This window comes from Gymnoscopelus braueri (assembly GCF_963280865.1).
Source record: "Gymnoscopelus braueri genome assembly, chromosome: 1".
Lineage (NCBI taxonomy): Eukaryota > Metazoa > Chordata > Actinopteri > Myctophiformes > Myctophidae > Gymnoscopelus > Gymnoscopelus braueri.
In genome coordinates, this window is record NC_137603.1 from 20,039,273 (window position 1) to 20,056,355 (window position 17,083).

Consider the following 17,083-nt stretch of genomic DNA (forward strand, 5'->3'; position numbering starts at 1 on the left):
CCGCCCCCCGCCCCCTTGCGCTTCAACTACAAGCAAAAAGGCCGCTCGCGGCAATGACGGGGAACAACAATCCATGTTGTTGGCTTTTGCCATGTTAACTCATAGATACAGATATGATAATGATCGTTCAACCCTAGTGTATCCTGTGTGAGGTATGGTGTATGTGACAGGGTGATGTCACATACATGATGGAAAACACAACTACATTTATGCCATTGTGGTACAATTTCAAAACGTTTAGTCTCTGCGTCTCAACCTTAGAATTTGTGTCCCTACTAAACTGAATGGTGTCCGTTTGTCTCCCTCTCTGTCTACATGCTTGATTCAGTAGTCGCTATGTGGAAGAGACAAACAGCAATTCTAATAAACTTTATTAGATCAACACCACTTCACCACAACAATTATGGTGTAACTTCCGAAAAAGAGATTAACTGAAATAAATATATTTTTAAGGCATGGAATATCAAGTTTGACGTGTTGGCATTTCAGTGTGGAGCTGGCTTGTGTCGGAAGGACAGGAGCATTGTAATTGCCTAGTATCCCATGCGCCGGACAGCTTGCACCCGATTGGCTAGTTCCACTCCATAGTCAAGCACACACGTATATCCCATAGCATGGAGGGACAGTGCATCCGAGATTATTAATTCACAACAATATCCTAGTTGTTCATCAAACACACCCGAAACCAACCTCTGCCCTGCCTTCGGCCTGGTGAAGATAATGAAAGCATTAATATGGACAGGCACTGACAGACTCCTCCACAACTTGTCCATGCTGCAATTTCAAATTAAGTGGGACGGACGTGTGTGTGTGTGTGTGTGGCCTAGCATGTCTACACAGTTGATTGTGCATGTGTACTCGTTTGGTTGCGGTTTTATGTTCCCCATAGATACACTCACTGTGTATGGATTACCACGGCACGTGAGACTATGGTGGTGTCTAATCCTGGTAATGTATGTCATATGTATAAAAGCATGACACTGTGTTCACTGCATTGTCTGTCTACGTTTCCCTCAATACCAAATCTATTCTCAGAAAACAGCCGATCTACAAGCTCATCTTCTAGATCTGCCATTTTCAGGTATAGGAATTAGGAAAACAGAATTTGAAATCCTAGTGGCCAAGTCATGATGGTGATGTTTAAGTGAGATAATTGCTGTCGAATATATTGGGTTATCCAATATAACAATTTTAGCTTAATTTAGCTTAACTTCCAACAAACTAACTAATATCCATCCCTGTTGCTTCTCTTTAACCTTGACCTTGGGGCTGCTAATGTGATTTTTCAATTTACTGACACAATTTACCATTATAACCCGTTTAGAGAAAACGTGAGAACTGAGACTTTTGGTTCATGTCATGGTATCATTTTTAAGTCGCATCGTCCAGAAATAATGCTGCATTCTCAATAATATAATGTATATAGTACACAGCAAACCATCATATTCATCGTCTTCAATAGCATTCAGTAGATGAGTTACATTTCTCAGCTCTTGGCCAAATCTCGTCACAGCTGCTTTCGACCAGAAGTCAAACTATTCCATCCCGTCATGAGAAGAACATGAACACTGCTTCTGTGTACCACCCAGGGTGACATCAACATCCAACCTCTTTTATCCTCCTCTCATTCCACCCTTCTTACCTCCCGCCCCCCCCCTCTTTCACCCAAAACTGGGTCAAATCATTTACTGCTTCCAGCCACACCATGCGCTCCGTGTCAAAATCTGCTTGCGGCAGACAAGCAACACGGTCTGGACTTACCATACGATGCATGTCACACGCCCACAACTCCGTTCAGACAATGATTCTAGATTTATATGCGTTAGTAAATGTAAATCCAAACATTAACACAGACAGTCGGTCAAACACAAAAATGGCATTATGCTCTATGAGGCTTCCCAATGCACTGCAAGACACACACACACAATACGCCAACAGATGGGAAACATAATACGACCCCCTGGTTAGGTTACAGCTCACAGAATTACTCCATTTGTCTCTCTCTACACAAGCCCCCAGTGTCGTGCTCTGTCGCCTGTATTCATGTGCTCGTTTCTGCTTCAACATGGCTTCCTACCTTTTTGTGTTTTTTTTTCATCCATGCCCCCCCCCCCGCCCCCCCTGCTTTCTGATCGTCTGGTACCTACCTCGCTCCCTGCGGTCTGAGGGTGCCGATCATCCCTGCATGGCTGCAGCTGTCCTGTTTCACCGGCACAGAGATACACACGGAGCTCGACCAAGAGGTGTGTGTACAGTAGATGCCACCAGCTTCCCCCCTACACTGTCAGTTCTGTCTCTAATGTGTGCTGCTGCTGCGCACACACAAACACACACACACTGCTCTCTCTTTCTCTCCCCGTTCCTTAGTAACAGCGGAATCGGAGCCAGCCAGCATCACATCTCCCTACTGCCCCCCCCTCCACTGCCATCCCCTCTGATCCCCCTCCCTATTCTGTTCCCTCCCTGCCTCCCCCCTCTCTGTCTTCTCATCTCTCCCTCCAGTGGTGGAATAAATATTTCAGCCACAAATGAAGAGCTCAGCAGTCTACTCCCTGCCTGAAATATTCAGCAGCCATAGTGGGTGAGTGTGCATAGCATTTATGACCATGTGCCCAGCACACTTCTGCATACTGTAATAAAAATCGGGAGTGTAAAGATGGACCGCTAAGGAACTAATTATAAATTAACACTCAGGATTTTACGTGCCCATTGTGCTGTCCTCTGCAATACTCAAGAGAGTAATGCAACAATGCACAGCCATGTCTAAATGTAATTCAACAAGGCAGTGGGCTGATGTACACCCCTCCCCCCACACATACAAAATATTGCTGTCAAGATGCTGCACTGACCCTGTGACACTATTTGTGAGATGATCCACTCACGCCCCTTTCCAGCCACTAAATCCCTCCTACCACATAAGTTGTGCACAGAGGGATGATGGGTAGTGGAGTTTTTCAGGATGCAGCCAGTTGCTACAACTAATGCAGGTTTTTAACGCATACACCAGCAGTGTATACTATCAGATAAGTACAAATGTTTTGCCGTTTGTAAGCGGCTACAGTTGCAAAGACTGCAACACACCTCATACAACGTCATCTGTGAATTATAAATGAGACACACTACACCAAGTCTCAGGTAGCCTCCATGTTACACGAGCAGTAGCACTGTCACAACCAACCTTCAGTCCCCTCCATGATATACGAAACCAATACGTTGCCAACTATTTAATGGATATTGAATATTCAGTGGATAGTTCTGCTCTGCTCTCTGCCATTTTGTAGGCAGGGAAGATTCAAGAATTCAGGACTTAACAACCATAACCCCAAGCAGTTTTGTGTGCTCAACAAACACACAACACAAATGCATAGTAACCCATGTCCCCTGTATTCTGATGATAGCAAGAAACTTTAGGATTTAAAGAGACATGTCTATATAGATCAGTCGCCAGCCCTGGTCCTTCAGATCCCCTTGTAGCCTACTGGTGTCCGTTCCCTTCTAGCTGACCGCTCAGGGACTAGTTGGTAACCAACCACTGAACTTAAAAACTATCAATACGAGTACTAAAATTATATGGGGAGTAGGACTAAACAGAGACTATACAAACGATAATTATCCTAAGAAATTCGAGTTTTTCCTATGACATCACATGCCAAGCAAACACTGTACACAACGGGTTCGCTGTGGTAAGATTAACAACATCTATTGCATAAGGTTTGATCTGATTCTATGTCCATGTAAAGAAACAGACCCAGCCTCTGTGTGATGTCTACATTGGTCAAAGGGACAGGGGATTTGACAGAGATTTAAATGTTAATATTACGTCATCGCAGAATGCTGCTGCCAGATGTCAAATGACTCAACAATTTAAAGCTCATAAGAGTCAGTGTATGGAGAAGAAAATCAGGTTTGTATGCAACCATGTTGGCATCAGCAGCTTTCCATTTTCGCATTCCTCGCTAATATGAACATCATGTCTTCTATCAAGAGGCTGGCAGAAACCAGCATGTGCTATCACCTGACATACTGTATGTTTTCTACTGCTGTGTGAACTGTGGGATTGCATAACAAACAAAGAAAAAAACATCCATAACCGAGTTGCAACCTGACGCTGCCTTGCATCACACTGAATTGAGACCAAATTCATTATGAACTAGAGGTGTGCATCGGCACTGGCCTCACAATTGGATTACGATTCACCTCTTAACGATTCTACGATGCATATCTCACTTTTCTGTATTATTGCACAACAACGGTTAATTTCAGTTAATACAAGCAGTAAGATACATATTGAACTACTTTTTTATTTAGAAGCTAGCTGCTGTGATGTAAATAAAATAAAAATCTATAAAATCACTATAATCGATTATGTCACGTCGCTCGCTGCATTGATGCAGAATCGTGCACGACAAAATCACAACGCATTGTAGAATTGAAGAATTGATCATTTTCCACACCTCTATTGACTACTGGGATTCATCTGCATGCCATCTTATACTGAACTGAAAGAACAAGAATCTCACCAGTAGATTACTGGAAGAAAGGTCTTGTATCATGTCTAGAAATTCTGCAACATGTTTTCAAATTGTAACAAACTATGATTGTCTTCATTTAATCTTAGTCTGTATACCTGGCCAAATCCTTTCTCATCATTCAATTTCTTATCATCCCATACCAGCCTTTCATATTTGTCACTGATCCCTAAATTGCCAGGCTTTATTCAACATCAGTCATTCACCTGCAATGTTTTCCTGCTGTCAGGGACATTCTGTAGGTCGTCTCCACTTCCCAGCTCTCCATCCAGTTTACAGCGTGGCAGGCAATGGTAGTCCACAGTCTGCCTCCCCCGGTCATTAGGTCCCAAATTACCTCCGTGGCCTCTGGGCCTGGGGCCCTTGACCCTGGCTCGGTACCCCACTACAGAGGCTCCGTCCCCCAGCAGGCTGGTACCGTCCCCTGCCTCAGTGGAATTGGACTCCAGAGCCTTGTGAAGATTCCTGAAGATGCTGTGAATAGTCAGTACCACCAGGGTACATAGCACGTACATAATCCCCACAGTGGCCGCTCAGACCTCTCTAACTTCTCTAAACTGCCCGCGGCGGAAGGCCCAGTTCAGCGGATCAAATCTTCTCCAGGCTCCATTCTCCCACGATGAATGCAGATGAGATGGGCGACCACAGATGGGCGACCGCATGGGCGACCGCAGAGTCCAAGGTTTCTTCGGTGTGACTCAAGTGCCTGTGAGATATCATGGCATCAGCTTTTCAGTGAAGATGAAAGATGACCGCAGGGGCAGCCAAGAAAGCGGTTCACCTCCTACTAAACGACTAACTTAACTTAAGTAGTAACATTAGAGGGAATTTCCTTGTACAATGGCACCAAAGCTAGATGGGGTGTAAATTAGCTTTACTTTCTCTTCTGCTGTTGTTGTCTTTATAAGCTGAACAATGGCAGAGCACCCTAAAGCTCATCAGGACTGTGCTAATCCCAAACCTGATCCCTTCACTGGCTATCACAGAGGGAGAAGAATGACTACTTGCCAAATATAAATTAGCGTAATCCTCTCTCCATTTCTCTCTCGTTTTTGTTTCTCACCTACAGTACAGTACTTACTGTACTGTCCTAAAGCCTGCCCACTCAGTGACTACAGTCCGGCATGTCTGATAAACTTTTGGACCTTGTCCTGTTGTCACAGCGAGCACTGTCCCACTGCCAAGGTGACAGGAGTCCAGGTAACCCAAGCCGTCTGCTCTGCAGGTAGGTAATTTCAGGCACTCTACCCTTGTCTCGTGCAAACAAATACCACACACGCACACGTGTGTGTCAAGAATCCAGAAAGTATAACATCCAGACCGCCTGTTGGGGTCAAAACCCATTAATTATCAGTAATTCAAAACACAAAACTCGTGGCATGCTCCTTAATGCTGGACGTCTCTCAGATGTTGGATTCTTCCGCGTCCTGCTAAGTTGGTTGTTTGGCTACATCCTGGTTAAATGAGCAACAGCTTCACAGACTGTCTTGTCCTCCAGTCTGCGTCCGGGATGGGACTGGCTTCGTGGGACAGAATACAAGCTGTGCCCCTCTGCTCTAAATCAGACTCAACTCTAGCACTCAGAGGTTAGGCTACTGCGTGTCAGTTTAGGGCTTCACCTCATCACACAGAGGGAGAGAGAGACCCAGAGAGAGGAAGAGAGAGAGGAAGAGCGAGAGACTCGGAGAGAGAGAATCCTCCACAGTTTCATTTTCTATCTCTCTCTCCCTCCCTGTTTTGCTCTGACCATCTGCTGTTGTGGGATAAGCCCTGGATAGGACATAAAATGAAGCACTGATGATGTAACATGCTGTATACTTATGGATTTATGCAAAAAAAAAGAAAAAGAAAAAAAGATTGCTCCCATGATGTGGCCATTATTCAGCATCAGACTCCTATTGGCTGTCAGGAATGGCGAGAGAGACTACAGTGTGACTTCGGTGTCCCATATGCCTGCTTGTTGTCCTGGGACATGACAGTCCCACCAGTAACACCATGCTGACCTGACAGGGTAAATCACAGCCAGTGAATTGTGATGCGTTTGTTAGATTGGTCCGTGGGGTCCACAGTGGGTCAGTTTGTGGATGCCAAGGGCTGTTTCATGTCCTGGAACATGCTATAGTGTAGTATTAACATTATACTGAGCTGTTCTGTAGGCTGCAACAGTTCTGCAAGAACAAAAAGGACAGTTTCCAACTGAGTGATCACTTTCAGGTCCTAATGAAGGGGAGGAGATTGGCCAGGGGCACTTCCCCCTCAAGTTGCTGGCCATTTTCCAATTGGGCCAATATAATAAGACAATGTAGTGTTTAGGGATTAGAGAAACATCAAACTGGACAACAGACAAACAAAAAGAAAACTGTAAATGGTCGCCAAATGACCCAACACACAAAAACAGGGGGGAAAGCCTATAGCTTGCAATCAACACTAACAAATGCACAGATGATTTCATTCTGATAATGAAAATCCATCCATCCATCCATCCATCTTCAACCGCTTATCCGGAGTCGGGTCGCGGGGGCAACAGTTCCAGCAGAGAGCTCCAGACCTTCCTCTCCTGAGCAACATTAGCAACTTCCTCCTGGGGGATCCCGAGGCGTTCCCAGGCCAGTGTGGAGATGTAATCCGCCCATCTGGTCCTTGGTCTGCCCCGGGGTCTCCTCCCAGTGGGACGTGCAGCGAGGACCTCCCTAGGGAGACGCTCGGGAGGCATCCGTACTAGATGCCCGAACCACCTAAGCTGGCTCCTTTCCAAGCGAAGGAGCAGCGACTCTACTCCGAGTCTCTCCCGGGTGACCGAACTTCTCACCCTATCTCTAAGGGAGATGCCAGCCACCCGTCTGAGAAAACTCATTTCGGCCGCTTGTACCCGCGACCTTATTCTTTCGGTCATGACCCACACTTCATGACCATAGGTGAGAGTAGGAACGAAGATTGCTCGGAAGACCGAGAGCTTTGCCTTCTGGCTCAGCTCTCTTTTCGTCACCACAGTGCGGTACAGCGACTGCAATACCGCTCCTGCTGCTCCGATTCTCCGGCTGATCTCCTGCTCCGTCCTCCCCTCACTCGTGAACAAGACCCCGAGATACTTAAACTCCTTCACCTGGGGCAAAGCCTCATTCCCTACCCGGACTGCACAATCCACCGGTTTCCTGCTGAGAACCATGATAATGAAAATGGCATGTAAAAACAAAACCCACTCTCCACCCACTATACCTTGCGCAATACAATTTGGTCAAATCAGCCAGTGCAGAAGTTGTCCCCAAATACTTAAGGATCCATTTATACAATGTTTTATACTCAAGAGTTTTTCAGTGCATATAGCAGAGAACAAAAATGCATTCAGTAAGCAACACCATACACACATAATAACACAAAACACATTTAACTTAACTTAATAATTAAAGTTTCGCCTTGGCGTTAATGGCACTGCCTGAATGCTTTGTATGATAGTTCTTCAGATCTAATTTGGTTATCAAATAAAACTAAAACTATGATTATATTCCAATATTATCTGAGAACATATTATTAACTATGATCAAATAAGGAACTTTTGGTAACAAAAACAGCACTGTGGCAGTGGCTCAGGGAGAGAAATGGCTGTCTGGGCCAAACTGTTTGTTCAATCCCCAGCTCTTCCTGAGTTCATATCAAAGCTAAAGTCCTTGAGCAAGACAATGAACCCCTAACTGCACCCGGTGCAGGGGTTAAGCTGGTCTGGTGCCTTGCATGGCTGCCTCTCTCTCTCTCTCTGTGTCTGTGTCTGTGTGTGTGTGTGTGTGTGTGTATTAAATAAATTGTAAAGCACTTCGAATGAAGCAGTATAGAAATGCAGACCACTTTTTACCATTGTACAACCCCCTTAGTGAACAAAATGAGTCTAACTTAGCGCAACATCCATTCCAAACCTAGTTAATTTCTTATCATTTTGAATGTGGGTCGTCTCTCTGTGTGAGATTTTGATGTGCCTGCCCACTACTGGAAACCTATATATTTTATAATACATTATGCTGGATTCTAGGGAAAGATATTACACAAAAGGGTAGGCCTACATTTTGAAGAAAATAATCCATGCTAAGGAAAAACGTACTCATCAATAGATCAGAAAGTTGACTCGCCAACCTGACCAAATGATAAAAAGAAAACAGGACAATATACAGAGAATAAAAAAGGAAAATGGAAACGTGTATTGAATGTTGAACAGCACAAGAATGAATATATTTTGTCATCTAGCCATGAAATGTTGTCATGTGGAGTTTAATCTTAGCAAACAGTACAATATGTATAATCTTAACTCCCTCAGTGACTTCCTTATTTTGTTCTTTGCCGTTTCCCCAATTTCATCTAAGAATGCTAAATCTAAGTTTACCTTATTTGCATAAGTTTACCTGTCCTCTAGAATCTGTGTGTGTGTGTGTGTGTGTGTGTGTGTGTGTGTGTGTGTGTGTGTGTGTGTGTGTGTGTGTGTGTGTGTGGGGGGGTGTGTGTGTGTGTGTGTGTGTGTGTGTGTGTGTGTGAAAAGGCTCAAGCCAGTTGGTCTCAAGCAGCTTACAGGAGAAATTAGACCCTCCTCACCGTAAGAGGCTAGCGTATTAATGAAGGCATTCAGGGCTTCACTTTCAATAAACCAACATGAAGGGCATTCGAAGGAGAGAGACATTAGAGGCTAAAACAAGAGGGACAGTCACAAGAGAGAGAACGAGGCACAGACAGAGGGAGAGAGAGATGGAGAGAAACAGAACGTGAGAACCAGAAAAGAGGGAGAGTTTGAGAGAGAAAGCAAGATTGAGCAAGAGAGGGACACCACAGGTAGGCTACACTGCAACATCATGAGTGAAAATGGACCCTTGCACGCCCAACAGTTAGAGATGAAAGATGGCTAGAGTGAGTCAGGTACAGTATGGAGAAGGACACACACACCCAGAGAGAGAGAGAGCGAGAGCGAGAGCGAGAGCGAGAGCGAGAGAGAGAGAGAGACAGAGAGAGACAGAGAGAGACAGAGAGACAGAGAGACATGGCTGGACGGTTTTGCAGAAAGGCCTTACTCCCATAATAATCCCCTGTCCTGTCCCAAAACGCACTGCACAGTGCACACACCCATTTCATCTGTCTCATCTGGGCTATTTCAGGGAGAAATTACAGAGTGTCCCAGCAGGATGGAAAGGAAAACACGTGCACGGCACACACATATACACACTTAATGAGTGGTTAGAGCACAGTGACGTGACACTGCAGGATGAAGGAGCTGTTGAAGTGAACTCTGCCGCCGAGGGCCAACACAGCAATGACATCACCAGTCGGATGAGGGGGAGAGAGGGGACAGAGACTCACAGGAAGAGGCGGACAGAGTGAAAAGAAGCTCAGCGGGTGAAGGAGAATGAAGACGCCACAGACCCACTACTGTCTCCTCCCCTTCTTCCTGTGTTCTTGCCTCTGGATCTCTGGGAAAAGCACGTTCTCTCCTCCAACTAGGACACTGTACAACTCTGCAAGGTTATAACTAGACATGAAGGACATTTTAGCTAGCTACAATTCCCTACTTAACAGGGGGGTACAAATGTAACTACATGACAATATGATGCATGTAGTACTGTATGTGACACTATATACTGTACCTGCCTCTAAAATGAAGAGTTAGAAACTGATAATATAAATAAACTTCATTGTCTTTTGGTGACTGCCATAGGAATGAAGGGGACTATCAACTATCAATACATACGTAAAATACTCATATCCAGAAGGGATAAGAAAATGTATGAGCTTTCTAACTGTGGAACCACAAAATGGTTGCTATGCTCTATAGCAGGCACTGAAACACACATCATCAGCTTAAACCAATCTTAGAATAGGCTACAACTTGGCAAAATAAGTAAGTAGGAGATCAAACATTAAAAAAAGAAAAAGAAAGAAAAGCTTAGCAAAAGGCTGACAGTGAAAACTTACTGAAACACTGAAATATACATACATAATGGAAAACCACGTAACTGAAAAAATACTAGTGCAAATAAGTCACATGTGGAAAAAGTATCAAGGGATGTCCACAGTCTGGCTTAAAACATTTGCAACACACACACACACACACACACACACACACACACACACACACACACACACACACACACACACACACACACACACACACACACACACACACACACACACACACACACACACACACACACACACACACACACACACACACACACACACACACACACACACACACACACACACACACACACGGGTGGTTCATAGACCAAGAGGAAAGTAGCCAAACAGCAGACATACAGGCTGCTGTCTCCATCAAAAACCACAGACTAGACTCTGCAGTGATCTGGACGTGAACAAGTTGATGCTGAGGATTATCCAGTTACTGCAGGTTGCTAAAGACACAGCACAGCACAGAAACAGAAAGCCACCCAGGTTTGGTTTACACATACGTAGAAGGAAACTATATAGAGAATCAGAAGGAGACCTGTTATTGAGGGGCTTCAGCTCAGACCTACTAAGCCGCGGAACCCTAACTGAACATATTTTTTTGTGCCAGGGACCCCCATACAAGATGTGTGTTTTTTAAATGTTTCAAAGATAATACATTTCAATTTGTTTAGAAAATTGCAGTCAGATCTACAAACTCACAACGAGTCAGATCATGGCACGTTGTGAGCTTGTAGGTATTTTCAAATAGCCAATGTATACAGGGTTAAAGTGGGTAAAAATACTTCTGAATGATGCTACCATATATTAACACATTTAGCTGGGGACCCCCTGGACCCCACTTTCAGAACCACTGCACTAAGTAAACGGTTGTGTTGCGTGTTGATGTGTACTGTATGTATGTGTCAAATGACATCAATGCCTCTCCTAGAAGTTAAACATCTCCCTATACCAGACATTCAATTCACCAGTTATGTGAAGCTTAATGCGACATAGAAATGTGGGTGTAGTATCATGGTGCGTACTCACTGCACAACTACAGTATTACATGTGAAATCCTGAGTGTTATCTATGAATGTAAAATGGATCATTTTGTACACTCCGAATTAAATTAACACTGAGGATTTTACTGTGTACTATTCAGAACAACTGCTGATGAAACGTGAATACATTCAAACTAGAACAGAAAGCCGTTTCACAAATAGTTTAGCTTACCGTCTTCACACAGTATTTGGAAAACTAATAGTTTACCCTAATTTTAACATCTGCTTAAAGAAACTTTCAAGGTGTGTAAACATATTGTGATTGATAATGTTTGCGTATTAACCTCTTCTGTGGAAATCATTTTTTGTCAAGCTATACTGTAGATTTGCTGTTCTCACTCAGATGTTTTTAGGGCTGCAGTCAGACTGTCACTGTTTGGGCATACAACACCATCTGTTCCAGTGCTGTTAAGCGCTCGAGTATCAAAGCTTAAGACCCTCTCAGACAGTTTCTCAATGCGTGTGCACATTGGGCAACTCATGACTGCTACTGTACAAATGAGAATTCTTAATGGACGATGGATCAAAAGGTGCATTTTCCAGTTGGTTTAACTGGGAAGAATTAGTCACAGCTGAAATGAGCCAGGCTTTGATTTCAACATGTTGTGCTTGTTGTTACTGCACTCTGTTTCGCTTAAGAAAATGTGTCTCATACAATCCATAAAAACAGCTGTTACTTTCTGCTAAAGCAACAAACTGTGCAAACAATTAGTGGTCACTGGTTTCTGTACACAGATCAATGGCTCAAGGACCCATTGACTGAAGCTACCATGACTGAGAAACAGGCCTATTCTCACCCTGATAAAAGTCAACCAAAGAATCAGAGCTTCAACCTGAGTAAATCATTTCAACACTCTTTCCGATATGTTAAAATTATTACAGTATCCAAGTCTGAGTATTTGGCCGCAGTGTGTGACTACAGTTTCAGGTCACCAGTCGCCACCTGCTGGAAATAAGAGGAAGTGTTTGAAGCCAACAGGGGCAATCTGGTTCCAATCAAAGAGCCTGTTGCATAACAACGCCATGTGTAGGAAGTCACAACAACATGCCATTCTATACCAGTGGTGGGAAAGTGTGGTTCACCCTCACCCCTCCCCTTATCATGTCATCTCCAACAACACAACAGTTCAACAAGTCTGAGTGCCCGTGCAGTACAAAAAGTTGCAGCCGTGGTAAACACCGGAGAGGCACAGATGGCAAATACAAAGAAACACCTCACTTCAGCATGTTTCACACAGTAAAATTGGCAGTATAAACAAACACAGGACACTGTAGTTGGTTTGTTCAAAACAAATGAGATAAGAGACAGTTTTTATTCAATTCGACAAATGCTGCCTCTTCTTTCTGCTACTGACTTGCCCTGGTTGAGAAATTAAGTTTAGCCTTTTTTAAGATGGTATGAATGCCGTCTCTCAGCATAACTCAGTGCCATGACAGGTAATTAGGCCAACAGGGGTCACAGTGTTCCATGGGCTGGGGAGTAACGGCTCTGTCTATTAGTTGCACAACCCACAGTGCATCCACTTAGGCCTGTCTATAATACTGTAGATCCAACTCTCCTAAAATCGTACCACCTGACAGACCAATATGGAACGATTGAATCAAATCACGTCTAATCTAATAACAGGAGCAAATTATTAAATGTAATTTCTTCCCCAGAAGAAGATGTACTGTACCCCACTTTCTGTTAAATGCATGTTTCCATTGCCACTTCCTATAGTTTGACTGAAGGCAAACAATAGTAATGCATAACAATGGAAAACGTACTTTTGCCTAGAGCACTGGACACTGACAGTGGTGCATAATTGTGTACAGTGCAGCATCACTAAAGTGATAATGAAAAGTCAAGTCATTTTAAAATACTTTTGGTTAATTGTTCACACACTGCACTGAGTAATTTCTATGGGTTTAAACTTAATTTGATTATAATAATTGCTTACTGGTGTTACATGCATTTGTTTAGAATTTAAAGAGCAGACTTTGATAAGCTGATATTTCTCTGTCATTGGCAAAAACATAATAACTTAGGTAGGTGAGTAAGTGATTTACTTTGGTGTTAAATAGCTTTACTATAGTATATACTCATTATAGTATACTCATTACCAAGAGCGTCTGTTCAGTAAAAGGAGTGTCCATGAGTCTCCGGCTCTTTAATGAACAGAACATGCATTTTCAGTGCTCTCTCCTGATTGGCTTAAATGTTGTCACCTACCTGAAAATGTACTATATTCTGTTTACTAAAGAGCTGGAGAGACCCCTGTGACCGAACACACTCTCTGTAGCAATGATTACTATCAGAATATAGTACTTTAACAAAACAAAAAAAATTACACAAAAATATCACTTACCCTACCTTTAAAGGGTTAGTTCAGATTTGTTGAGTATTTTCTGTAGGAAATACTTACCATTAATGTAGTGGTTGCAAAGGTATTAATTCATTGCCTGAGTCCCGTGGTCAGAGTTCTGGTCCGGTTCTGATGAATATGAAGTAGTTCTGGTAGATTAGTAGATTTGGTGGGGGCCACTCATTAAAAATAAATAAATTTAAAAAAACTAGCGTCATTTGTATTGTTGACCTATTTCTACCATATACCTATAGTGCAGGTTTCGTTCAATTTCGACCCCTCTGTCACATGGTACTATTTTTTGTGTCATATATTTTGTGGGTGAGTAGGCTGCCGCGGCGCAGTGATTCTGGACACAAAAAAATAGTACCATGTGACAGAGGGGTCGAAGTTGAACGAAACCTGCACTATATGGTAGAAATAAGTCAACAATACAAATAATGGTAGTTTTTTTTTATTAATTTATTTTTAATGGGCGGCCCTCACCAAATTTACTAATCTACCGGAACTACTTCATATTCATCAGAACCGGACCAGAACTCTGACCACGGGACTCGGGCAATCAATTAATACCTTTGCAACCACTACATTAATGGTAAGTATTTCCTACAGAAAATACTCAAAAAATCTGAACTAACCCTTTAAGTCTTAAGAGCATGGAGGCACATAGCAGGCCAATATCTCTCTACTCATCTCCACTGAAATCTATCACCAAAAAAGATGCACCACTGTACAAGCCAACTTTAAGCGGACGGATGACATGAATTATGTCTGTGAATTGTTGTCTGAAGTTGGACATGGACAAACAGTGGAGCATGACTGGGTTCTCCAGTGGAGAGTTCATGCTCGTGACTTGCCTCTGGAATGCTGTGCCAGTGATGACGTGTGACGAACGAATGTGAGGAACTGGAGGGGACAAAATGGAAAGAGTCTAGTCAAGAGTGTGTGTGTGTGTGTGTGTGTGTGTGTGTGTGGCTCTCTCTCCGGCTGTCTGTCTGTCTGTCTGTCGAAAAGCATAAAATGAATTGTCAGTCTATCCATCATTCAATGTGTGTTCATCATTATGTAATATCCTGTTTACTGTATCTGGGTCCTGACTCCTCATGTGTTCTGTTCAGGCATGTCAACTGATTCTGTCCCAGCACTCAGCAAAACAAAGCAAGTGCCATGTATAAACCTTACAATAAAGTGTTTCTCATTCCAACTAATTTGTGTGTGTCATGTCTTATGACCTGACATTGGGCCAACTAATAATAACAGGGGGGAGTGAAGGCAGGATATTCTTATTTGGTTATTCCTCTGTTCCAGCGGAAAGACGCATTCAACCGAAAAAACCCACATGCCAGAAGAAGTCAGATTTATTTATAGGATCCCGTTTCTTTGGCCAGTAATTCCAGACACACCCTGCAGCAGGCGTTCCGCCACATCCCTTTGAACCGCTTGTATGTGCTGCCGTTGAAGGTTATAATCTGGTTGAACTTGAACCAGAATCCCACAGATAAGCAAAATCATGGAACAATAAAAGTTATGAGTGCATCAATGGGTGGAGCGCATGTTGTACCAGGCCACGGACACAAGACGTGTCCTTAGCAATTGTTTTATTGTTTTTAAATGACATTATAATGTTCTTATTATGATCATAAGACCCAAATACTGAATGTCAGTCTCCAGGTTTTCTTCAGAATATGTATGACAACTGATTTACTATGACACTATGGCACATTAGGAGTCCAGTAGTGAGCAAACCTTTTATTTTCAAGGACCCCCATAACTCTTTGAGTGTGTACAAATGGAACCAAATGGATTTGTACACTCTCAGAGTTACAGACCTGGAATAGCAGATCTACAAGCTGCGACGCATTGTGAGCTTGTAGATCGCTGGTCCATTTTGGACCACATTCAAGGAACCCCGAAGGTCCCTCAACCCACTTTGAGGACCACAGCACTAGTAGTACCCCTATACATTTAGGGCTAGCTCCGTTTCTGGTAATATTTGCACGTCCAAAAATGGCAACATTTTAATTTTGACAAACAAAGCTGGCATGGCGATGAACCCTGGTACCAGGTGTTGCAAAATTGCCTGTCGAGTTGTGTGACCCCCAGAGACAGAGGGTCGCAAGGTGAACCCTGTTGTGTCCACCACCACTGCACCACCACCTGCACAGCCGCTTCTGAAATGAAAATGCTGAGAAAGGAAACCGCTTTCTGTTGGGAACCGCCGTGGAACCGTGTTTTTGACAGATGGAAACTGCTCGACTGGTGAGCAGAGAGGACACAAAAGGTGATGATGATGGGGCTGCACTGGTTTATGACAGGGCTCCGCCGCACGCGGGCGCGCGCACGAACGCACGCACACAGTCTGCACTGTACGAACACACACGCCCATATTAAACTATCCGCAAGCAACTTGGATGCAGATGCTATAATAATGCTCTATAAGTTGCTTGCGGCTACATAATAGACTCAGTGGTGGAAAGTAACGAAGTACATTTACTTAAGTACTGTACTTGAGTACAATTTTGAGGTATTTGTATTTGTACTTTACTTGAGTATTTCCAATTTCCAATACTTTTACTTCTACTCCACTACATCTACATCTCAGAGGCAAATATTGTACTTTTACTCCACTACAATTATTTGAAAACTTTAGTTACTAGTTACTTTTCAGATATAAACTATGATATAATGAAACATACATTAACCACTTTAGCCATATTTTATACATAGGCTATTTTAGTACTTTTACTTTTGGTACTTTCAGTACATTTTGATGCCAATACTTTTGTACTTTTACTCAAGTAAATTTTGAATTCTGAACTTTTACTTTATAACAAAGTATTTCTATAATGCAGTATTGATACTTTTACTTAAGTAAAACATTTGAGTACTTTTTTCCACCACTGAAAGCATGTCAGCTGGTGTATAAATTGTCACCAAAAACAATTACGCGCAAATAACGAAACAAATGTGTTAATATTCTGTGAATCAATCCGTATCAAAAGGCAAAGCTCGATGATTAAAAAAACCCAAACTTTATCCGTACCTTTGGGTCCAAGGCGCGCAACACCACCTCCTTCGACCTCTTCACCAGTCTCTCCGTCAAGTATTCCGACAAGTTGAATAAGTTGAATAAGTTCATAAAGAAAGTGTCAAACTTGACTGAACTTTGCAGGCTCTTTACAGGGTTTCCATTATTTTAGCGTATTTCTCTTCCGTAGACTTCAGGGCG

The 17,083-nt window shown here is 43.1% G+C and overlaps 1 protein-coding gene across 3 annotated transcripts in view; it reads right to left on the minus strand.

The window, feature by feature from the left end:
• The window catches only part of kifc3 (kinesin family member C3), a 47,202-nt gene extending 30,119 nt beyond the window's left edge, over positions 1 to 17,083 (minus strand). For 2 of the 3 annotated variants that reach the window (XM_080439614.1, XM_080439613.1), the window contains exon 1: positions 16,898 to 17,083. In XM_080439614.1, the coding sequence (XP_080295740.1) occupies positions 16,898 to 16,993 (96 nt within the window). In that variant the 5' untranslated portion in view covers positions 16,994 to 17,083. Of the gene's footprint in view, positions 1 to 2,147; positions 2,237 to 16,897 lie in introns of those variants that run through there. The other variant, XM_080439615.1, reaches the window with a different exon arrangement.